The following is a 24,671-nucleotide window of genomic DNA, read 5'->3' on the forward strand; positions in this document are numbered from 1 at the left end:
CTTTAAAGGCCATGTTAACAAAATTTGTATCACAAACTCAGACGGATTGGGATATTTACTTACCTTTGGTCTTGATGGCTTACAGAACTTCTGTTCATGATAGTACTGGATTTAGTCCCAGTTTAATGATGTTAGATCGTGAGCCCGAGCTTCCCATTGATCTTCTGTTTGGGAGCTCTCCTGCAACAAAGTCCAAATCTCAATGTTCATATGTACAAAACTTACAGAAATCCCTGTGGGAAATACACTTCCTTGCAATTGAAGAAATGATCAAAGCAAGTGATCGACAAAAAACGTTACTATGATCACAACGCTCAAAATATTTCATTTCAGGAAGGAGATAATGTGTGGCTTTGTAATAAAAAAAAGGGTGGTATTTACCCCAAATTCACCAAGTCCTGGGGGGTCCATATACCATTGTTTCCAAATTAAGTGACTTGGTCTACAAAATCAAAAAAACACACAGGGGAACGTCAAGATCGTGCACCATACTCTTCTGGAAATACATCATGGAAAATATAATATTTATTAGTCATTACCAGACGACAGCTGACGAGACCACAGGACAAACTATTGAATTAATGCAATATTCAACTTTATATTTAATATTACCTTTTATTTATACAGTGACATACTCCCACCACCGAAACTCATCGTACTTGTGCAGGATTGATGGTTGTACAACGTTCGACACTTCGACACACGGGCACAGCTGGAAAGGCACATGAAGGACAAGCACGGTCCTACAGAGGCGTGTCCGCACTGCCGGTACGTAGTACCACAGAGCAGACCCTACTTAATGAGGAACCACTTAGAGTTCATCGTATACATCATGTGCAGCCAGACAGTATCCGGAAACCACCCACTGTGCCTTCTCCCGCTGTGCTGCAACTGTTTCTGCATCCGTGTCTCCCAATGTACCTTTAGTGTCTTCACCTGCTCCTTCCCCTGTCCATGGCTCCAGGTCGCAGTTAACACCTTTGCGATCCCCAAGTCTTTACATCCCTCTGGGGCCAGTGGAAATTACCACGAGGGACCATGACTTACTTAGTTACGTGGTGGAGGCTACTGGAATTTTTGACCCCCCAAGGAAGATTGTAAGGAGAGACTTTTCCCCTGTGTCTGAATTCGAGTCACCATCGCATTCCACCCCTGAAACTCCTGTGGTTTCGATCCAGTCATCTCGGCCCAGGTAAGCAGACCCGAGCACCATGGCCCCTGCCCAGTTGTCCCTGAGTCCTTGGATCAGGCCACACTACCTTCATCTGGCGCTGCGAAATTATCCGTAACCGTCACTCATGTTCCTGATTACTTCCTTCGACGTCTGGAGGACATTTCCGCAGCCAGTGAAGATGCAGACCCTTACGCGTTTCTGGCAGCTGACCCTCGATTGTTCTTTGCGGGAGCTGCATCTGCGATATTTCCATCAGGAGCAGCCCGGATCCTGCAGGAGGCACACTCCAGAGCTCGGAAATGTGGCCAGAGGTCCCTCCACCATGTGCCCCTGGGATTCGGGGCTATTCAACGTGTCGAGAGGGTCAGTCTGCCAGATGGTACAACTTATTCCCTGACTGCTACTTGGACTAAGGATCCTCACTTCCAGATCACGAAAGAAGTCGCTACCCAGACGTCGGGGGATATATCCCAGAAACCAGCCCCCGTCTATCCTGTGTGGAGAAAGGAATTCAGTGTTCTACCAGACAGACATTTGTATTTGAGGACTGAACTGTATGTAGTTATGGGTGTTGTTTAGTTAGGTTATGGCTACTGTATTGTATGCCTTGGGTGGGGGTGGTCTTTACATAAATTTTTTAGTTACCCAAACATACTATGTATGATGACTATTTGTTGAATGGATCATGTTTTAGTTTTCCAATTTTTATATGTATTATTGTATGTCATTAATTCATACTTTACCTTTTATGATTGCGTCCTCACCTTGTTCTTGCATTTATATGCATTTCTAGCAAATGAAGTGTTATATTTATCATTATGTGCATGTACGTGTTCAAACACAATGTGTTCAATACTGAATATAATATATATTACTTCCACATTTACGTGTGGAATATTACGGATTATTTTTTTTATTATATGAAGATGTTTTGTTCGAGGACGAACAATTTTTTTTTTAAGAGGGGATAATGTAAGAGTCCCCCCCCCTTGTTTATATTATAAGAAATTGTGATAAATGTATCATTATATGCATTCATTATCATACTTGCATAGATTATAATATGTATAATTCTTACATCTTATTCCCTCCTTTCGTAATGTTTGCTCATACGAGTTATCGTTCCTGCGGGACGGTATGTAAACTTCCGGTAAAGAGTTGCATAGCGCCATATTCCAAACGATGCGATGGAACCACTTCGAAATGAAGGCACAGACTTGCCGTTGTCATGCAATACCACGGTGGAAGATATACTTAATTATCAGAAATCTCAAATACAAACATTTCTGCGAGTAAATCACATAAAAGTGAGGGCAACAAGCTGGAACTCGCCCAACGTGTAGTGAAGGCTATAAAAGATCGTTCGTGCACGACGCCCAGTCAAATACCCCCGTGTCAAACTTCAGACGTACATGTACCTGAACCAGATATAAAGGATCTGCATTCATGTTGGGCAGGTAAATCGGATATGTTTCCCAAAATTAAAATTCAAGATGTGGAGAATTATTTGATCCACAGTAGCCACAGGACTGTCGATGCAAAGAAAATGCAGTGCTATAGACAATATATTAGAGGATTAAATTTTTTCAAAGAGGGCTACATACATAAGATTATGATGAATGAGATAAACCCTGACAGCGAGTATTGTTACATACGATCAAATTGCTATCCTTCAATGAAGCAGGGTGTGTATGAGCAGTGGATCCTAATAACAAAGAAGCCCCCATTTCACGTCCAGAAAGCAAGTTGTACGTGCCCAGCAGGGTATGAATTACCAGTATTAACTAAATGAAAATCACTTTCTTAAACCATATAAATATGCCAAATTAGAATTATGAAATAAATGGATTATTTCTCTCATTATTTATTTAATTATGCATGCATTCATTAAAACAATATTTCTAACAATGAACACTTCAATTTAATTTTTGATATCTCAGTGAATAGCATTATTTAATCAAATTGATAAATCACAGGGCGAAAAACCATCTTTAAGCAAGTCCTTAAAGGTGGCTTAAAGGAGCTTAAAGGCTATACAACCTTTAAGCCGCCTTTAAGTCACCTTTAAGCAAGTGCTTATAGGTCCTTAATGTCCAAACTTCTTTAAGCCACCTTTAAGCATCTTTAAGTGGCATTTACGCTCTCTTTACACTGCCTTTACACTGTCTTTAAGTGGCCTTTAAGTCAATATTGATCAAGCTGAACAATAAAAACATATAAATGCAAAAGCTCTTTTATAGAGATGGGAGGGGGTCATCCGAGTGATAATATAATTTCCAAGGAAGGGGAGGGGGGGGGTGTTCCAGGCGGTTTTAATCGTCGCTCCATTACACACAGATTGCTATCATCAGCACCGCTCCGATGGACACAGATTGCCGTTATAAAATTCTTTATAATTTTTTGGGGGTTTCAAAACTATTGTAGGGATGAGCGCAGTCTCTGTATCTTAATATGTGCATAAAACTAATTAAAGTATGTTTGTTTCCTATTATAAATTAATCGGTGAAAAAAAATCTCTCTCTCAGTTCTTCCGGTTATTAAACAAAATAAAAATAATGAACCAAAAATGCATGATTTAATTTGATAATCGGTTTAAGGTTTGTATTTTTTTTTTTCAATTTTCATTATTTCTAACTCTAGATCTGCTAGATACATGTTAAAGATGAAAAGACTCTCAACTGCCTTTGTTATATCGGGCATGATATTACTGCCTTGTTTGTCTAGACATAGTTTTGTTCGTTTGTTTATATCTAATTAGAGTCTATTATTTGTCCAACTTAAGAAAACCCCTGGAACTAACACAGAATATACAAGATATACACAACAGTTGCGTCGTGTGCCCAGGTGCATGTTTGTGTATATCTAATTAAAGTCTACTGTTTGTCCAACTTAAGAAAACCCCTGGAACTAACACAGAATATACAAGATATACACAACAGTTGTGTCGTGTGCCCAGGTGCATGTTTGTGTATATCTAATTAAAGTCTATTGTTTGTCCAACTTAAGAAAACCCCTGGAACTAACACAGAATATACAAGATATACACAACAGTTGTGTCGTGTGCCCAGGTGCATGTTTGTGTATATCTAATTAAAGTCTATTGTTTGTCCAACTTAAGAAAACCCCTGGAACTAACACAGAATATACAAGATATACACAACAGTTGTGTCGTGTGCCCAGGTGCATGTTTGTGTATATCTAATTAAAGTCTATTGTTTGTCCAACTTAAGAAAACCCCTGGAACTAACACAGAATATACAAGATATACACAACAGGTGTGTCGTGTGCCCAGGTGCACGTCAGGGTTTCTAAAGGCGTTGAATCTTAGTATGTACGAGTATACGATAAGTCTAGTGAATAAAAGTTAATTTACATTTGTAATTCATTTTCAAAGTATTATTTCCTAGCTCTGGGTTTTAAAGATGTTACGTCTACAAATTAACGATACATGTATGTAAGAGTAAAATCTTGAGGCTAATTAATTAATGTACCGGTGATCATAAATAGGGGTTGATTATTTAAATATATGTATAAGGGTAAATATGTCAAATATACCCGGCCTGGCACATCATACAATTGTATGTACAAGTCATTTGCAATTGCCACATGCAGTAAATACGTCACCGGTAATTGGTAATTTTGTTTGTTATAGAATTGATAGTTTAAAAATCATGTACATACAATTACATGTAAATATTTAAACATATTGGAACGGCGCCGCGATCATGAAAACCGGGAAATTGCGGGAAATTGTACAAATACCCTAATAGTATCAATGCATTTAATAAAAGAAATTTCATTTTCTTTCTTACATTTTTATAGCTATAAATTAGATGAACGTATATCTACTCGGTTTAAATTTATTAACTAAGAAAGCCTACTATAGTGAACCTAACGGTTTCCATTTAGGTATAATATATTTTTGTTCACTGAAGACCAAGTTCCGTATTTCATTCTAAATACATGCATGCATGTAATTTATAAATTAGATATAATTGATTGTTACAAACTGAATGGTTTGTCAAAATCTTTTCAAGTAAACACATTCAATACTGTAACAGTGATTCAATATCCACTGATATATAGGATATAAAAACGCACATGTATATGTAAGTTGCCGTGTCGCAGAGGAAGTGTGGTGATGCTAGTAAAATAAGGGTCCCGGGTTCAATTCTCGCCGTGGCCAGTTTTTTTTTTGTGTGTGTTTTTTTCCATTTTTCTGTTTATAACAAAAACCGTTTTAATACCTTTTCTTTCATAAAGTTAATACATTTTGTTTGAAATTAAGCACAATATTGAAATAATTTTTTTTAATGGCTTAAAGGTGGCTTAAAGGTAGCTTAAAGGTGGCTTAAAGGTGGCTTAAAGAAGTTTGGACATTAAGGACCTATAAGTTGTCCTTAAAGGTGGCTTAAAGATAGTCTTTAAGCCATCTTTACGCCTTCTTTAAGCCACATTTAAGCAACACATATAGCTTAAAGGTGGCTTAAAGATCGTCTTAAACACCTTTAAGCTATCTTTAAGGAGGACTTAAAGATGGTCATTCATCCTGTGAATGTTATAAACTCTCATAGCTAAAATGAATCCATGTACAAATGTATATGATTATGTTATGTATTTGCAGCCTTGGTGAGGGATGTACCCATGTTGCTGGACTGTTGTTTGCCCTGGAAGGACGCCCTGTGACAGATGATGATGTTCCATGCACTTCAAAGCCTTGTGAGTGGAATCGACCCAGCAAAAAAAGGAAAGATACAAAACCTGTGCAAGACATGAGTTTCAAGAAGATCAAATTATCTGGAGAAAATGTAAAGAATAAAAAAACTGTGAATTATAAAGTAGATAGCATAAAATTTAGAAACTCATTTTGCGCAAAACTTGGAAATAACTCACGTGCTGCTATTTTTTACATTCTTCCCCCGTGTGCTAATAACAATATTGATGTACAAAGTGACCTTAATGTTGCTCATTTTGAAGAAGTAGAAACTAGTGAACACATTCTTCACCTCTCTGACAAATATATTGCATTACAAAAAACTGTTCAAGATGAAAATATGTCTCAATCTGATTTTTTAACTTTTATATCCACACGCAGTCAAGAAATTGTTGATGAAATTGAAGTTCTAACGAAAGGGCAACATAACAATCCTTTGTGGGTTTCAGCTCGAACAGCTCGTATAACAGCTTCAAATTTTCATGAAATTAAAACAAAGAAAGACTCCACTAAATCGGAAAATATCATATGTCGACTCTTGGGTCAGCGTAAACCTTTAGAAAATAGTGCTGTGCATTGGGGGATTAAGCAAGAACCCATTGCTAAGAAAAGGTACAAAGCTTACATGAAATTGAAGAAAAAACAGAATGTCATTGTTAAAGATATGGGGCTGGTTTTGTATACACATTGCTCCTACTTAGGTGCAAGCCCTGATGGCATAGTGACGTTTGAAACTCATAAATATATTTTGGAAATAAAGTGTCCTTTTAAATGGAGACAGTGTACTATTTTAGAAGCGTGCAAGGATAAAACATTTTGTTGTTATATTGACGATACCAATAAAATTCAGTTAAAGAAAAGTCATAAATATTATACCCAGGTACAGGGTCAAATGGGTGTATGTCAAATGGAGAGATGGGACTTTGTTATTTATACAATCAAAGACTTTTTAGTCATTCCCATCCAATTTGACAACTCTTTTTGGCAATCATTACTCATTAAGCTAAAGAAGTTCTATATTGAAGAGCTCTTTCCAAAATTGAAAAACTAAGACTAAGTTTTATGAGCATTTGAATTGCATCATTTTGTGTAAAATGATGAATCATAGTCTATGCATGTATCCAATGTTTTATTTCCTGTGATATTATGTGTCATTTGACAATATTGACATTGGTCAACCATGTTTTCATCCTTAATGACAAATCATAAGTGAAACTTTTATAACTGGCGATGAGAGAGTTTACAGTTTTAGTGCACTTGTTTTCTTTGTATTATTTGTTTAAAGATCTGTATTACATCAGATATGCAATGCATATACATTATTCATTGTACATGTATTTCTGTAAATATTAGTTAATACTTAAATATATACCATACTTTTAAATGTATAAAATTGTTAAAGCTGAACACTACTCATAAGTAAATACAAGCACACTGTTATAAAACCTGTATATTTGATGTTACTTTTCCCCAGGCTTAAAATAAGTGCATAAAATTTGATTATTTCATCTTGACAGAATAACATGGCAATGCAAAGTGTCACACAGGTGAGACATGCGCAGCGAAGAACTCTAAACTGTTTAAAGAGGTCTGGACTTATGAAAGGGGTTAATTGTAGGGATAGTGATGAGTAAGAGAAAAATATGGCAAACAATGCCTTTTATGAGTAGTGTTCAGCTTTTATTTGATCAATCAAAAATTAAAAACAATATTTTTTATACAAATGTACAACGTACTGGTGCATGAATGAATAAACATGTATCATACACCAGGTAAATGGGTACATGTACCGGTATATGTAAAATATACACATGTGATACTGATCATATTAAAGTAAGATTAAGAAATAAAATCAAAGTAAAACAATTCATTTGATTTTTTTATAAAACATTTCATGTTCAAATAGAAAGTACCAGTAATTTATTCAGACACAAGGGGTGGTAGAAGGTTGGTAAGAGCAGCATACACAAAGAATATTTGGTCAGCAAAGTCACATATTGCTAAAGGCATAATACCCTGTAAAATTCTGAAATTCTTTATCTGTTCCATCTTGCGTTCTACATGAATTCTTGCAGAAGCTATTCTACGAGTAGTTTCTACTTCACTGTTCTGATTTAAAAAGCGGACAATAAAGTTTAACACCTTTACATTTCAAATCATTAGCTATATGAATAAAACCTTCGTCAACCATGACTGCATCTCCTTTCTTAAGAAAATGTATCATACCAGAATTTCTAGTAATTTCAACATCAGACGCTGATCCTGGCCAGAGTTTTGAAATAAAAACTACAACCCCTGTCATACTAACTCCAACCAATGCTTTGAATGTGTTGTGTGATTTGTAATTAGAAAAAGTCAGGGACTTGTTTTCTAAAGAAGATGGACTTTGGATGAAAATCTAAGTGCAGTCTAAAACTACACGTGTGTCTGAAAAATTTGTGAAACATTTAGGAACATGTAGCTTCAAAACTTCAAGCTCCTGCAAAAAAACAAGAGATTGCATGCACTCATACATAAAAAGTATCCAGGAATTGAAAATTTTTGACACAGCACTTGAAGACAGTTTAAAACGGAATTCAAGATCTTTCAACAATAATCCTAATCTAAGTCTCATCATCACTAACAAAAATTCATCTATCCTTCTCAGTTTTCTTTTACGACCTAATTTATTGTTATTCATTGTTCCCAAAACCTCTGTTGACAGCTTGTCTGCTCCTTGTTCCATTAGCGAATTAAATACAGCGAAAAAAGTATCACTGTCAGTCATTCCTGTGTAAAACATCATCAAAAAACATCATCAACTCATTAGAATGTTGGATGGACTCAATCATTATCTCCGGTAGGTTGGTATCTATTCCAACAGAAACTAAGGACTGTGAACAGATTTGGGTCTCTTTGGACATATTTCCTGATCCACTGGGTTCTTCATGTGCTGTCAAATCAACCAATTCACTAGCAGAGTACCTACAAATTTAATATAAAACAATTTCAGCAGTTCAGTCCATTAACTGGGTTAGCTAAAAAAAATCACAATATATGTCCAATCAAAAAAAAAACCACCCAGGGGGTATTATGATACAGTAAACATTCTTCTAAATGTAAAATAACTCACTGTAATTAATAAATTAAGAAGGGAAGAGGGTGGTGCATGAGCCCCATACTATTAACTTAAATAGTTGCCGATAACCTGATAACCACTTCATATAAACAAATATGTGTTTATGTTTCTCATACATCATAATGATTATGGTTGTCAATCTATGAATCCATTATTTTTTCACAGTATTAGATAGCAACTGAATGCTACATATACAGTGTAGTACTCACGAATGGTGTTTCAATATCCCTGCTTTGTCTGTAGTATTAATCGAACTGTCTGTGCGTTCTGGGTCCCTGCATATTCTCTTGTGTGGATCCCTTCTTACGAGTACCTTTTTCTGTTTTTGAGGCAAGTTTCGGCTCGGTCTTGTGTACACTTCTTTAGGAAGTTTATGTAAAGTTACATGCCTTCCAATTGAACCAACCATGAACGTCACATAACGGGATTATTTAATAAAAGTTATTCCCCTTTGCCCACCCTTATATTTTTGAGAGGTTTTTATATAAAGGTTCTGGTGATACATTAATGATTTCTAATTTATTAATTATATGTGTAATTAAGGTATGAATGAGTGTGAGAGTGTAATTATAATTATAGTATTACATATGTTGTGTTATTGAATAAATTTAATATTATCATCTTGAATAAATCTTAATTATTTAATTGAATGAATTCTGGAGTTCTGCACAGATCCGACTGGTATTGACTTTGTTTATAAATTTTTGCGTAATTTTAAATATCTTACAATGCTGTTGCGCTACATTGAAGCTTAATAGGTTAGCGATAAATTACAGCTACCCGTGAGCATTTTTGGCATCAACGGCGGGATATCCTGTTTATTTTTAGGGATATCCTGTGATACGAACTTTTCTTTTTCAATATTGTAAGACTTTTTTTTTTTTAAAGGTGTTGTGTGTAGTGACATATGTTTACACATTTCGTTTTGTTAGTTCATGTTGTACTGAAGCCTACTGAAAAATTTGTACTAAGAAGTGTTCTACAATAAACATGAGGAAAAATAGAAAAAGAGAGAAAGAGTGTGATGAGGGGACCCTGTCTGAAAAATCTGTTTCTAAACAGTCTGTAAATGTAGGTCAGGATAGGACTACAACTACCTCCAGTACTTTAACTGAACATGGTAGTACACAACTCTTAAATAACAGTCAGAAGGATGGTCATTTAACCGACTTCGAAACTGTCACTTTCATTCCTGGCAACAGTAAAAGAAACGGTCAGATAACCGATCTTGACACTATAAATCTCTCTTGCAACAGAAAAGGAAATAGTATGCTAACTATGCCTGACACTGTCAACAGTACAAACGGTCAGATAACCGGTCTTGAAACTGTACATAAATGCATATCCGATATTGAAGCAAACAACAACCCAGTTCTTCAGAGACACTGTAATCCATTGGAGATAATGGACATCAGTGTCTTGATAGAGGCGATGATACTCCATTTAGACAGCATTATACGTTTACTCAACATATTGAACCAGTATGTCAATCAGATGTGGGATACGAAGAGAAGAGATTTCCCTTACCAGCATCTCTGCCTCCAAGAAGATCTATGAACTATTCACCTTGTAGAAACTATGTACCAGTACATGATGGAGTTATGAGCCAAAGAGATAGAAATCAAAATGATACAAATGAAGTGACAAATGTCAAGGATGTTCTTCAGACCATGAGTCAAAGGACTATGTGCGGTATGGTCAAATATCTGCCCCCGATTTCAACCAATTTTTAAATAGTATCGCATAAAAATGAAATCTTCACAAATCATTGTAAAGAAGATGCCTATAACTTTAATCTTGATTTTAGTCATCACTGCTCACTCGCTGTTTATCTATGACGTCACTAAAATGACCTAATTTCCACAAATTTGCAAACAAAAGAAGATATTTTCATTTTTGCTCTTTATTTTTTCATTCGGAAGTATAGAGCGCAGGTCTGCTCATGTGCGATTTTAACATATGTTTTTCTTCAGATAGTTATACATATTATACTCAAAATGGTACTTAAGCAAGCCTGCGCTCGATGTTTCCCAGTCGAAAAACTATCGGAAAACACCCATATTTTGCTACAAACTATCAATTTATCAAAATAATGCAATATTCATGACGTCATTTCTACATTATGACGTCACTGTGGTGATAACCTTTTACACCTTTATTTTCAATATGATTTTAAATATCTTTCACCTTATTTTAAAGCTCTTTCTAAATATTTGATTTTGGGGGGCAAACATTGCATAAAACCGCACTTAGTCCTTTTAGAAACAATGAATGATAAAATACATTTGTAAGTAATGGAACCGACATTCGATCCACGCCTCAGAAAAAGCAGAAAACCAAATCTGTACCGAGGTTACCGAGGATCCAAACACAATTACAGTGATTCTGATGACATCTCTAGCTCTTCAGAAGACAGTCCAGACAACATTTCTGACAGTAATGATGATAGTGTCGTGAGACGAGTGAATACTGTCAATATTTATTGGCATGTATATGCAAGTATACACAAACCTTAGAATACACAGGTCAAACTAAGACTTCGGAGAGGAGTCTGGTCTGTTCCATGTACATGTGGTCAGGGTCTGTATATCTATCTGTATAAATAGCACCCCGAACCCGATGAATAGTAAGATAATAGAGAGGGTACTTGTACCACACTCCTCCCCTCCGTGAAAACAAATGCATAAATTTGATTGACATATAAACAGAAATATTGACGATTCCTAAAGATAAACAAATTACAAAATGAAATGCATATAAAACATTTGCAAAACACATTTACATTTCTTCATTTCTGAAAAGTTATAGTCTGCACAGGGAAATAGTGATTAAAAAAAAAACGAAAAAAAAGAGAAAACAATTAATGTTCGTAAAGGCGGGCCGCATTCATGGAAGTAGACCTGAGAACATCCTCGATGGACAGGGCCTTCAGCTTTGCCACTTCACGAGCAACATCATCTGTCTCCGCTGGACTTGCGGCTAGGTATGAGCTATCTGTCTCCAATATCATTCGTTCAAGAGGGATGAACCGAGCAGCATTCTGAACTGACCTGTCTGTGTAGATTTTAGGAGAAATCCCAAACAGTACAGACGGCAAACTCTCCATCCATTCCTCTGCGTCAGAAACTGAGCCGGTGAAACAGTGGCGATGGAACAGATGTCCCTCCATGTCCAACATCCTGATTGCTTGTAGCACATGTTTAGCCGCCTCTCCAGTCCCGGAGTCCCTGCAATATAACACAACAGCCTTGTTGGTCTCCATGGCCAACACGTGCACCAACAACTCGGAGAGAAGGTCCATTTGGCTATGGAGTAATGTCTTCCTACACGCTGGCCGGGAACACGGGTGCTGACAATCACAAGTAGTGGTCATGTCAATTCCAATCTCTCCAACTGCTATGCATTCTGGTAGGGCTACAAGTCTTCGGAGCTCTGACAACATATCAAGCGATGTTCGGCTGGAAAGATGGGGGTGTATTCCAAAGGTTACACGAACCTGCTTGTTCTTGCTGACTTGACTCTCCCACAGTGACCAGTGTTTGGGAAACACATAATTGGCCACGGCATACATCAGCTGAAACTGGCCCAGTTTAGCTGGGGATGAAAAAACCTCCGAACACTCCGAGATGATTCCCCTTGCAAACATCTGGTCAAGGTGAAAATGGGAATCGACCACTACTGCAAAATTGTTCAAGCCACCACGAGACTGTCTCGAAGTCCGGAATAAATTGTGCTTCTCTGGAGACAGCTGTCGAAGGACAGTACAAAGCACCTGCCAATGGGTGATGCAAATCACGTGATTGGGCGGTGAAGTTTGAAACTGGCTGGGAACATGGTTGCTGTAATGCCTTGCATAAAATGACATTAGTCTAATTTCGGTGTCAGTGAAGTGCCCAACTGTTGGGTATAATTTATGTGCAACAACAAAATTTAGCAACTGCTCTAGAGTGTCTACTCCTACCCACTTTCCCAGGAGATGCAACGACCCATTAACCAATTCACACCAATTGTGAAAATGCTGGTCTCCCATTTGCCCCACTAGAGAGAGCGTATGAGAAGCACCAGAGTCACATTGGTTACAATTGCCGCCCCAGAACGGTGGGAGATGGACCCTGAAGACATGACGCTTGACATGACCACTAAGGCTTATCTGACACAGAGGGCAGTTGTAGGCAGCTCCCTCCTGTCTAGTTGGCAAGGGTTTATCTAACACAGCTTCCTTCGTCTGGTCGGCACAAAGCTGGTGCACGGGTTCTTTGGGATCCTCTACCTCATCTGATGAGCAACGAACCTCATCCAGAATCATCAGATCCATCGAGCAGAGGCTGCTCGTGTTCGTTGATGCGGGCTCACCATGGCTGCTCTGGGATGGTGTTAACTCCTCGTTATAGTCTGGGACAAACTTGCTCTCATCTAATTCCCCATCAGAATGCATCCTGTAAAATGAATTTATAAAAATGGCAAAATATAACAGCTATAAATGAATGTAAAATCAGTTAAAGTATGCATACATAAATTTCCTCTTTTAAGAAAACATATACACAAAATGATACAAGAGACACCCTGTCCTTACATATCCTAATAACCCTTGTTCTATATACACTAAACAAAATTCTAGGGGGTTTTCATTTAACAGAAATCTTTGTATTTGTTCGGAGGCCGGACTGGTCGACCTGCCCTGGTCTGATGAGAAATACTGTCAGACTGTCCAGCAGATGGCTGACTGTTATCAACGCTGCCAGATTGTAATTCCAATTCCCTGTTGCTTGTATCAACCTCGGGATCTGGCAAAGAGGAACCTTCATGGTCTTCTGGAAAATACTGACTACCAGAGGAGTCATCTGTCTGGAAATATTGATGCCGCAGCCTGCGAAGCCACACTGGAATTTCCCGATCCTGGCACATCTTTAATTTGTCATGATGAATAATGTGCTCTTTTTTTCTGTCCCTTATAGTGTATATCGGGGGTCTACAGGCAACAACTAAGTATGGCCCAGTCCAGGGTGCCCTTAGCTTCTGGGACTGGCCAACTTTGGTGGTGGAGTCTAATTTGTACACCAGATATCCCTCACTATAATGATGTTCCACGACTCGCAAGTCATAGTCACGCTTCTGTCTATGCTGGGTCTGTTTCAGATTCTGGCGGGCACAAGCATGCGCTTCAGCAAGTCGAAGGCTCAGATCAGCAATCCATTCATCTGCAGTCTGTGGTGACAAGTGTCCTGGTATGTTATTGGTTATTAGGTGTACTGGTTGTATCACTTCTCGTCCAAGCATTAGTCTGTTAGGTGTGTATCCAGTTTGTCGGTGCACAGTGGAATGCAAAGCCATCGCCAGAAGCGGTAAATCTTTATCCCAATTTCTCTTGTCCTTCTCAATATAACATCTAATCATCTGGAGGACTGTTGTATTATATCTCTCCACTTGTCCATTTGATGATGGATGGTATGGGGTAGTTCTGGTCTTGGCTATCTGTAACTCATCACATAGAGCTCGAAACAAGTTGCTATCAAAATTGCGACCTTGGTCAGTATGCACTTCCAAGGGACACCCAAAAGTGACGACAAAGTGGATAAGAAACTTGTGAGCAACAGACAACGCTGTTTGGTCTGGTAAAGCTGCAATTTCTATCCATTTAGAAAACTGGTCTATCATCATTAGTATATAAACAGGGTATTATTTCAACTCGGAATAATTATTTAACTCGAAATTTAAAGAATAAAAAAAATCGAGCAACTAAGTCCCTTGAGATGTTTGTAAAGCTCAATAAGGAAAAAATGTAGCTTAGTTTTCTTCATTCTAAGTCTAATGCAGTATAGTAGCAGTAAACATTTTGTTTATTTGTACTACATGTATGTATCCTCCCTCTCAGATAATGTATATGATTATTTTATTTTATTTTATTTGTTTATTTCATATGTTTGTTTCATTTTTTATTTTGTTTGTGTAAACAATACTGTTGGCGGTGTACTCTGGATTAGATGAGAATTTTGCTTGGTTAGTTGGCGCATGCCCAAAGGGGTTAGTTGCCGCTCGGCGGCGACTAACCCCTTTGAGCATGCGCCGATTTTCTTGTTTAGATTTATAATAAATCCCCCAAAAAACTGTAAATCTCCATCTCTAATGTCAGTAAATTCTCGCGTTGTACGAATGAATTTTACGGTAACTGACATGATATAGAAGCATTTGAACTGCCACACACACGTAAATGCAATAGCATATTACATCCAGATCCTGCCTCGGTCTTCAATGCCAAATCCATCGATGTTTTACGGAGTTCTGTGAGCAGACGAATTGCAAATCAAGATAATCTCTAACACATAATCTCTCTCATGTTTTCACAATCGTAACAACGTTTTTAAATCGCAAAATGACTAGACAAACCCTACGATGTAAACACTGACTAAAACTTACAGCACCTCCTTCCTCATGCAGACTACCACTCATCGACGTCACGTTGTAAAGTACCACGTCACAGGTACATTGTTTTCCCGAACTTTCTAAATCTAAAGCAAACTTTGCGCCTTGTAAGTAATATAAGGCATATAGTCTTTATTATTTAATACACGTACTTTTAATTTGTTGTAAAAAGTTTCATTTTATCCACACAATCAAATATCACAAGAGGAAATCAAACTGGAAAGTAGAAAATAGAGAAATCGGACTTCGAAGTTTGAAGATCCATGATCCGCACCCGTGTTTCAGCTCCAGCTAAGAGATGCATTTTTAGTGTGCAAGTGGAGAGTTATAAAGCCGCTGTGACGTCATTTTTCACAACCTTGTTTTATATTCAGTGATCAGTGATTCAGAGATCAGAGATCAGAGATCAATGAAATATAACACGTATTGTCCTCGGAGATAGAGGAAAAGTACAATTTGATGATGATTTTATAATGTGTTCATTATATAGAATATAGATCTACTCGGTTTCTCTGCACACGCAATTTTTTTTTTATTCAACATTATTTCACAAACGCAAGCTTCCTGCTCAAATAATGCATGTACGTGTGTAATGCTTTCACATGCAATATCTACATGTAATCATGATGCTGTTGTGTAACTCTATATACAGCAAAAGTATATCCCTGCTTATACAGGCACGTAGCATCGTTTCTGAAAGTGGGGGAAGGGGGGGGGCAGGCTCATCCAAAAAATCTTGACAAGCAAAAAAAAAAATTATGACTTTCCCAAAATCTTCAAAATCCTAATCCGGAGGAGGGGGGGGGGGGGAGGGGGTTGGCGTAGTTTATACCTAATTTATTTTCATATTAATTTTTTACATGCTCCCAAAAAAGTGGGGGGCCAACTCCGTGATAATTTTTTTTTTATATGTAAATTTTGAAAAATTAGTTGCTGCGTGAAAAAGTGGGGGGAGGGGGGCACCACACCCCCCCCCCCCTCCAGATGCTACGTGCCTGTTATAAACACCTTCATTTCATTTCCCCTTAATATAAGTATAATGATATTTCATTTGGACGTCGGAAGCAAATAAAAAATGGAAATATACTTAAGAAAAATATATTGTGTACATATAATTTTAATTGAAATGAATGAAAATTGGGGGCTAACCCCCTTTTTCATTTTTTTTTTGTTTCCGACGCCTCTCTCTCTCTCTCTCTCTCTCTCCACTCTCTCTCTCTCTCTCTCTCTCATTGCAATTTACTAATGCACGGCTTGTGATTATGTAGTATATGCACCCTCTGATCCTTAAACACCCTATGTAGTATGCTAGCTAGCTTTGTAACATAACTGCATGGTGTGCGCCTTTGTGCATATGCGTATGGGTCACTAACCAGCTAATCCAAGCACTATGGACACTGGGGGTTCTAGCTAGTGCTATCGAATCTATTTGAAATGTTGGAAGTCTTGATTGAACTAAGTTTTATTATATTCAAAAAATAATTCTATCATGCATAACAAACGCATTTTTAGAATAAATGTTGCTTGATTCAAACAATAGCTTCCGGTCTGAAAAAAATCGGATGGACGACCTGAGTCAAATTACTCGCATCCCCACCTTTATGAATGATCATAATGAATTTCTTGATAAGGTAAATAATACAAGTACATGTGTACAAAACGCGATAAAAGCACATGTTATTCATATATAGATATATATATATATATATATATATATATATATATAGTGTTGTAACGGAAATTTCAAATTTCTGAAAATTAGATAGTAAAATTACTAAGACTTTACAAATATAGATACCCCTCGGATACCCCCCCCCTCCCCCGGGCAAAACGTCTGGATCGCCCATGTTACGTTGTAATGTTCCAAAATCATTAACAATTTAAATTAGCCAATTTAAAAGTTTCATCATTCGTTGTGAGCCAAGAAACAAGTACAATAGAAGCATCTTTTAACAGATTGGTCATAATTGAAGGATCAGATTTGCCATTTCAAAGCAATTTTTGCTTGGTGCGTCACATTAATTTTGTCTGTTCGTTTTTCCGCTGTTGGTGTTTAAACATTAAAATCTTCGATAATTTTTGCAAACAAAAAAAAAAGGTCACAAGTATAACCTTTCAACGCCATATCTTGGCGCGTCACATTAATTGTGTCTGTTGTTAGATTCATATTTTGAACTGTTGCAGGATTTGATTGTAGATTTATTTGGGGGGGGGGGGGGGGGGGGTTTGTAGGGGTTTTTCTCGTTAATATGCATGTATTGTTCAACAATTAACTAATAAGACCGCGGAATATTGGAAATATACAGCGTACGTCAATTTCACTTGTTGCAGTCAAAACATTTCAGTCATGCTCACTCAAACTGTACTCGGTCTTCTCTCCATGAATGCAGTTTTGCAATTTTGATAGGCGTTATCAAAATTGCACATGGTCTTTACTGTTTTTTATGATTGGATGAAAAAAAAGTAGAGTACTGCGTCTGTTACGTCAGCAGCTTGCTAAATACAGTAGCTAGACGATCTGCCAGCATCAAAGGCTAGCCGCCGTCACAACACCCACGCACGAGTTGCCAGCCGATCTGCCAGCATCAAAGGCTAGCCGCCCTCACAACACCCACGCATAGTTGCCAGCCGATCTGCCAGCATCAAAGGCTAGCCGCCCTCACAACACCCACGCCGAGGACAGACAATTTGAGAGAGAGAGAGAGAGAGAGAGAGAGAGAGAGAGAGAGAGAGAGAGAGAGATTTTGAGTTTGTGATATCTTGATGTAATATAAAATGAAAATAAATAATTATTTGTTATATGTACCCGATACCTTGTTTATATCTTTCATGAATCATTACTCAGCAAACAAAATGGATTGTTCTTAAGCAATACGCTTACTCACTCGCGCCCCTTTCCTTCTTGTAATAAAAAAATACCTCTGTAACATGCATCACATAAATAATAAAACACATATATTAGAACCATTTTAACAAGAGCTTGGACTTTTGGTAGTTGTGTCAAACAGCAATGTGACGTAGGCCTGTACATGTCTATTTCATCGTTGATCACTCAAACATGGCTGAGATAAGACATTGATAAGGTCATAAGAAATTTATTTCAAATATCTATCTATTTAAGGAATGCCCATGGCTTCATAAATGTGATATCAGATTACTTGGGACAGTTAACCCTTTATTCTATTATTATATTGCACTTCAAACAAAAGAAATTTAAAGTCCATTGTCTCAAGCCATGGGTCTCTCTCTCTCTCTCTCTCTCTCTCTCTCTCTCTCTCTCTGGCTGCTTCTATTCTAAAATATAAATAAAATCCCGTCAGTAATAACTTGATACAAATTAAGAACAGACATATAATGGGTGAGTTCGATGATATACTTTATTATTCCTCAGCAGCAGTTTTTAGTTTTTTAAGACCTTTACATATTTTCATTTCAAATTTTCTCTTTTCCTGATCTAAATACTCTCTCTGTTTTTCGTTCAGCTCTACGGAAACATTGACGGTAACAACTGTGTTAAGGTCTACCGGTACCTCTTGCCGGACTGCCTCATCGCAAAAGTTTATGAAATCAGTGGGAATTAGTCTCTGGCTGACTTTGATGGAATCTTTAAATGAAAAATTACAAGTTTTTAGATATGTGATGAACTTAAATAGATTATGTTAATATTGATTCTTATTTCAACACTGATTATTTTACAAGTAATTTGTAATGTATTATGTTTAGAAAACATAAATTTTTTGAAGCTTTACCCAAGAATTCTTCCATTTTTTCTGCATGGAGGGCATATCTCTCTGAAGCCTCCTCCCATGTTTGGCAGCCAGTCCTGCTTGTAAAGACCTGTTCCAGTATTCTTTTCTTTCTGTCCTTTGAGATCTCCTCTGCCACCGTCTTTATGTCCTTCAATTGTTCCACGCGCCTTAAATACTGGCATATTTTGGGCCCCTCGACGCATGGGATGTTTTTGAAAATCTAAAAATAAAACCAGATGCATAACTATAATCTTTTAATCTTGCGAATGCAATCCATTTATATCGATCTTTTATACAAACCAGCTTGTTGCTGGAGATATAATGTTTTTGATCAGTTAGTCATCCAGTCACTCCGTTAATTAGTTAGTCATCCAGTCATTCAGTTTATAAGTCATTAAGTTTATTGATTAGTCATTCACTGTCACTTCTTTAATTAGTCAGTCACACAGTCACTCCCTTTATTACGGGTAGTCACCTTGATCATTTGTTATTCAAGACCATTCTGTTCTATACGTTTTCAGGAAAATTTTGCACTTTTGTATTTAGAATTTTGTTGTTAGACACACTTTTAGATGTGTATGATGTTTTTATGCTCGTCTTGTCACTTAAGATTCACTTCCTACAGCTATAGTTTCAATCCAATGTTTTCTCAGACGTCCGCGTCAATTTGTTCCCGTCCATATCAAATAAAGTTAAATTGACGTAAGCTGTGTATTTCCAATTTTGCCAGTTAATGTTCCGCGGTCTTATTATATATTAAATTGAAATAAACATTATACGTTGACACGTTGAGCTTAGGAGTTAAGTGAATTACCGTTTTCAATTTCGTGATTAAGAAAAAAAATGCTTCAAAATTTGCATGACTTTGGTACACTGGCTTAATTATAAAAATAATATATTTGACATTTTGTAAACATGTCAAGTACAGTAGATTGGTACCTGTTGAGGAAAGTCCTTCATAGAATTTCGGGAATTCCACAGTTCAAACAATCTTTCAATTTGAAAGAAAACGTCTTCTTCATGAGAGGCTACGCTCAGAACCAATGATAGGCTCTTCTTTGTGTAAGTCTACGGATAAAGTGTACACACACATGATGGATTTTATTCATTGATTTTATTGATAAGCATATGAATAACAATCGTAATCATAATTAGAAATCCCTTGTGAGCAAGGCTAACGGGATAATTTTTATTTTCTATCACTTCTTAAACTTTCTTCAAATTCCATTTCACGATCTCTAAGAAACTCAATGGACGGTATAATTGTTGAGGTTTTTTGTTGTTGCTCTAACCCATTCGCCGCTTGGAGTTCATATCCAAAATGCAGAAATTTTGAAACAAAGGACATTTTCTGCATTCAGTGAAGAGTCTCTATCACCTTAGAAAATAACCTTAATGAGATGTTTTTTAAAAATTTTGATCAATAATTTCTAATGAGAAATACCCTTTCATGTAGATTGCCAAGTATGATGGTAGCTGTCTCTTTCCACGCATCCTCTCCTTCTTCCCTATGTTTTAAATATATTTCCCTCGCTTGAAGCACCTGGTCCTTAAAGGAAATCATAAACACCCTTTCATCTAGATTGCCAAGTACATTTCGTAAACGCTAATTAGAAAATAAAATTTTTAAATTATAAATTCCAAAGGATATCGGTGCGGATCAGAAACCCTTTACTACGGAAGATGGGATTGATCTTTTTAAACTAACAATGTGTCAAATTTAGTTTAATATGATTAAGATTATTAGAATTAAAATTATTGGATATGAAACTATGTCATTTAATACATTAAGCCTAATGAAGCCCAGCTATGTTCCTTTAACTTTAAGCCAGGGTGGGGTTAGAAGAAAAAAGTCGTTAAGTTATGAAATGTAACCAATTAGCTTTATTATCTTGATTTTATCCACAATGTTATACCTGGAAAAGCACTTTTTTTGTTGTTGTTTTTCTGTTGTGGTGATTTCCGATCATTTTGGCCTGCTCTGGTGATAGACCCAGAAAAACATCTGCTGAAATGTTACTGAAAAGAGATCTTTAAATTGTAGTGGTTCTTTAAAAATATCAATGTGTGAGATTTTCAGTGACAATCTCCTCACATATATACCTGTAACTTCTGAATTCCTCGTTTTCCTTCTCCTCTTCTAACAGTTCTTTGCATGCCTTCACTACGTGGTTCCCTCCTATCAGATATAATACACCATCTAACATGCTCTCTTGAAACTGGTAAGGATCTGTCGCCTTTATGAAAATTAACGAAAGGTCATATTAATATAAAAGAGAGAGAGAGAGAGAGAGAGAGAGAGAGAGAGAGAGAGAGATATTTTAGAGAACTAAGTAGATGTATATTTACTTACAACATTTAGGGGAATCATGACAGGAACCTTCGTTACAAGTTCTCCCGGAGCCTGTCGTATGCTGGACTTGATTTCTGCAACCCAGTCCTGGTCAATAGCTCTACATCTAACAAAAACAATGGATTTTAATATGATTTTATAATTATAAATGTAATTTTAGAAATTGTTTTTATCCCTAACATTTTTGTATAAAAGAATACCTGAAGTCTTCAGGCGCTTCTTGTAAATTGTCAATTTTCACGTTGAAAGTTCCTACAAAAACAAGAACATTTAAAAAAAATGGACGACATTTCTTTCACCTTGAAAATAAAGCTGTTCTAAAATTCCAAATTATAATGCTTAGAGAGTAAATTCAATATTTATTACTTTTATATTATGTGAAATGGTTTGGGACAGTTTGGGACAGTTAACGCTCTCTAATACACCCTTTATTGGGCTAGTTTTAGCCTAAACGACAATGAGAGAAACTTTGTTTTAAAAAATATTTGCGGAATTGATTGTTTCTGTCGCTCGAGGAAATTTGCCATTTAGATTCTATTATCTTAAAAAACGCCAGCCACTCTCCTTACCAATTTTTTTTTCTAGTGAGTTTTTAAACTCTCTCATAGGGACTGTTTGCCTTGGTCCCTCAATGTTGTCAACTGACGGAGTAACAACTCTCTGGCTTTCACTTTGTCGACTTTTAGTGCTGACATTTTTTCTCTTCTTTGTTATCCCATGCTCCCGGAGAAGGTCAATAAAAGCTGCATTTGACAAAGCATTTTCCAGCTCCAGAAATTGTCCTTGGAAGGGCTTGAACATCTTTCTGTTTATTCTTTTACCTGCTTCCTCATCGCGAAAGTGTATCTATTGAATATATATATGATATAGAATGGTATGCAGCACAAATGATTATCACGGGTGGGCAAATGAATTTCTAAATAAGAGGGGATGTTTAACTATAATTTTGTTGAAGCATATTTTTTAACTATATAAAGTTTTTTTTTACAAGATAATATTAAAATTAGTACTCTTTGCAGGGAAATACCCCCCCCCCCCTTCGTTATATTTTTGCCACTTTTGCTCTCCAATTTAAGATATGGGCGAGTTTATCGCTGATCTATGGTACATACAGTACATATATATACTGTATAGTATACTGAATTGTTCAATATGAAAATTGGTAAATATTTCTTACCCACAACTCATCTGAATTTCTTCCATGGTCAATGTGCTCGATCGGTCCATGTTCTTCTCCATTCTTGATATTTCTCGCTCGCATTCCATTAATAATGATATAGAGATTTTCATTCTCTTTCAGTATTCCCCAGTTTGCCATTTTTGCGTTACAAACGACAGATGAAAATGACGCAACGTTGTTATTATGACGTCATATTTGAGCATTTCTTGGATGGCATTAGAGTATTTTATATAGAGAATATTACATACCATTTTCCATATCACAGCGTATATCAGCCCGAGGGATGATATTGGTCGAGGGCTGAAACACGCTGTGATATGGAAAAGGGTATCTATTATTATATTTATAACATACTTATAGTAATAATTTTTTTTTTAAACCATCAACTTGAACAAATTGATTATTCATATTATTTGAAAATAGTCTGGACATGTACATGTATTTAATAAAAATATCAATTCTTCTTGTTATAACAAACATGAAGCTTTATTTTTCATTTGTAATCATGCAAAAAAAAAAGGCAGAGGAGTTCCGCAAGGGGTGTGATACGGATCCGTATCAGCCCTGGAGGGCTGATAACCTGTATCAGCCTCGGAGGCCGATACGGATTTTGTGATGCCATCGGTGTCACATGTGCAAAAAACCTGTATTTATTACTATGTGTGTAATAAAACTTTATATAACACCATTTCTTACATTAACTTATTTATATGATTTTTTTAAGAAAAATGTTTGCTGCGAGAAAAAGTTTGGGGGGGGGGGATTTTGTCCAGGTAAATGTACATGCGTTGATTCAGAATTTTTTTCCGGGGGAGGGGGGGGGGGGGGCGGATGTCCCAGGGATATTTAAGTTTTCCAGGGGAAGGGGGGGGGGGGGGCTGAGGCTTACTTTTTGTAATTTTATAATACAAATATAAAGAAATTTGAGTTTGCAGGGGGGAGGGACTGGACCCCCCTCCCCCCTCTCCCCTGATGATGTTGACAATATAGAAGGGGATGTCGGGGTGTTTGAAATCTAACTTATTAACTTCACATTAACTCCCCTCCTGGTAAGCTATAAATTTATATTAACCCTCCCTCCTTACTTAATATAAATCTGAGACATAAGACCGCGGAACATTAAGATTTAAGAAAATTCACCAACATTGCACAGATACATGTATCTGAAGTTTCAAAAAAATTATGTATTGGAGTTAACACCATTCTGTTCTTTATTACAGTTTCAATTCAATGTTTTCTCAGACGTCCGCGTCAATTTGTCACTGCTTATTTAAAATGTTTTGACTGTTACAGGTGAAATTGATGTAAGCTTTATACTTCCAATCTTGCCAGTTAATGTTCCGCGGTCTTATCTTGGTACGCATGACTCGTCCCGAACCCGTGATGCAAGTTCGCCAAAAATGAACAAGGATTATGGCAGTTGCTATTTAAAGAATAATGTTAAAAAACAACCTGTGTACATTTTCATATAATCGTCTGTATTTAATACAAGGTACAAACATACATACATACATACTTACATACAAACACACACACACAAACACACACAATGTACATGGAGCGGCCACATTTCCGCCCCCGATTGAAACACTCCACATACATCTATGAAATTAGTAAACAACATAATCAAATGATTTCAATTTTGATTTAGAAAGAGAAGACCTACACCTACTTATGAAACTAGTACACAATAAATTAAATGAATATTAATAATATAAAAATGGATTTGAATTAGAGTGCTTTCACCAGAGTTTTACAAATTGATGAAATATTACTACACAATGTAATATGTACATGGAGTGGTCACATTTCCGCCCCCAAAAGAAACATTCCTGGTATAATTTATGAAACATTACTACACAATATAATATGTACATGGAGCGGCCACATTTCCGCCATCGATAGAAACACTCCTGATATAATTTATGAAATATTACTACACAATATTACAAACAGTACATGA

General features: G+C 36.7%; 3 protein-coding genes across 3 annotated transcripts in view; 1 reads left to right on the forward strand and 2 right to left on the reverse strand.

Moving 5' to 3' along the window:
- Nucleotides 1–2,615: 2,615 nt before the first annotated feature.
- LOC136275622 (uncharacterized) lies at nucleotides 2,616–6,939 on the forward strand. Its single transcript, XM_066085230.1, has 2 exons — nucleotides 2,616–2,938; nucleotides 5,799–6,939. The coding sequence occupies exons 1-2, from the start codon at nucleotides 2,643–2,645 to the stop codon at nucleotides 6,937–6,939; spliced, it is 1,437 nt and encodes a 478-aa protein (XP_065941302.1). The 5' UTR covers nucleotides 2,616–2,642.
- Nucleotides 6,940–11,855: 4,916 nt separating this feature from the next.
- LOC105322743 (uncharacterized) overlaps nucleotides 11,856–24,671 on the reverse strand; it is a 47,494-nt gene continuing 34,678 nt past the window's right edge. Inside the window, exon 2 of the mRNA XM_066085092.1 lies at nucleotides 11,856–13,442. Within this exon, the coding sequence (XP_065941164.1) occupies nucleotides 11,867–13,441 (1,575 nt within the window). The 5' untranslated portion in view covers nucleotide 13,442 and the 3' untranslated portion in view covers nucleotides 11,856–11,866. The remainder of the gene's footprint in view (nucleotides 13,443–24,671) is intronic.
- Nucleotides 18,798–22,134, reverse strand: LOC117685946 (uncharacterized). Its single transcript, XM_066085231.1, has 9 exons — nucleotides 22,098–22,134; nucleotides 21,729–21,780; nucleotides 21,529–21,634; nucleotides 21,279–21,412; nucleotides 21,092–21,194; nucleotides 20,620–20,724; nucleotides 20,115–20,243; nucleotides 19,176–19,395; nucleotides 18,798–19,030 (listed from the first exon to the last, which is right to left on the reverse strand). The coding sequence occupies exons 1-9, from the start codon at nucleotides 22,132–22,134 to the stop codon at nucleotides 18,807–18,809; spliced, it is 1,110 nt and encodes a 369-aa protein (XP_065941303.1). The 3' UTR covers nucleotides 18,798–18,806.

This window comes from Magallana gigas, chromosome 5 (assembly GCF_963853765.1).
Source record: "Magallana gigas chromosome 5, xbMagGiga1.1, whole genome shotgun sequence".
Classification (NCBI taxonomy): Eukaryota; Metazoa; Mollusca; class Bivalvia; order Ostreida; family Ostreidae; genus Magallana; species Magallana gigas.

What these genes read in the sequence shown, in the direction of transcription:
- LOC136275622 (XM_066085230.1), top strand. Translation starts at nt 2,643, where the DNA reads ATGTTTCCCAAAATTAAAATTCAAGATGTGGAGAATTATTTGATCCAC. An exon ending in AGTTGTACGTGCCCAGCAGG is followed by an intron (nt 2,939 to 5,798) that starts GTATGAATTACC and finishes ATGTATTTGCAG; the next exon opens with CCTTGGTGAGGGATGTACCC.
- LOC117685946 (XM_066085231.1), bottom strand. Translation starts at nt 22,134, where the DNA reads ATGAGAGAGTTTAAAAACTCACTAGAAAAAAAAATTG. An exon ending in CTCACTAGAAAAAAAAATTG is followed by an intron (nt 21,781 to 22,097) that starts GTAAGGAGAGTG and finishes TTGTTTTTGTAG; the next exon opens with GAACTTTCAACGTGAAAATT. An exon ending in CAAAAAAAGTGCTTTTCCAG is followed by an intron (nt 20,725 to 21,091) that starts GTATAACATTGT and finishes ATTTCCTTTAAG; the next exon opens with GACCAGGTGCTTCAAGCGAG.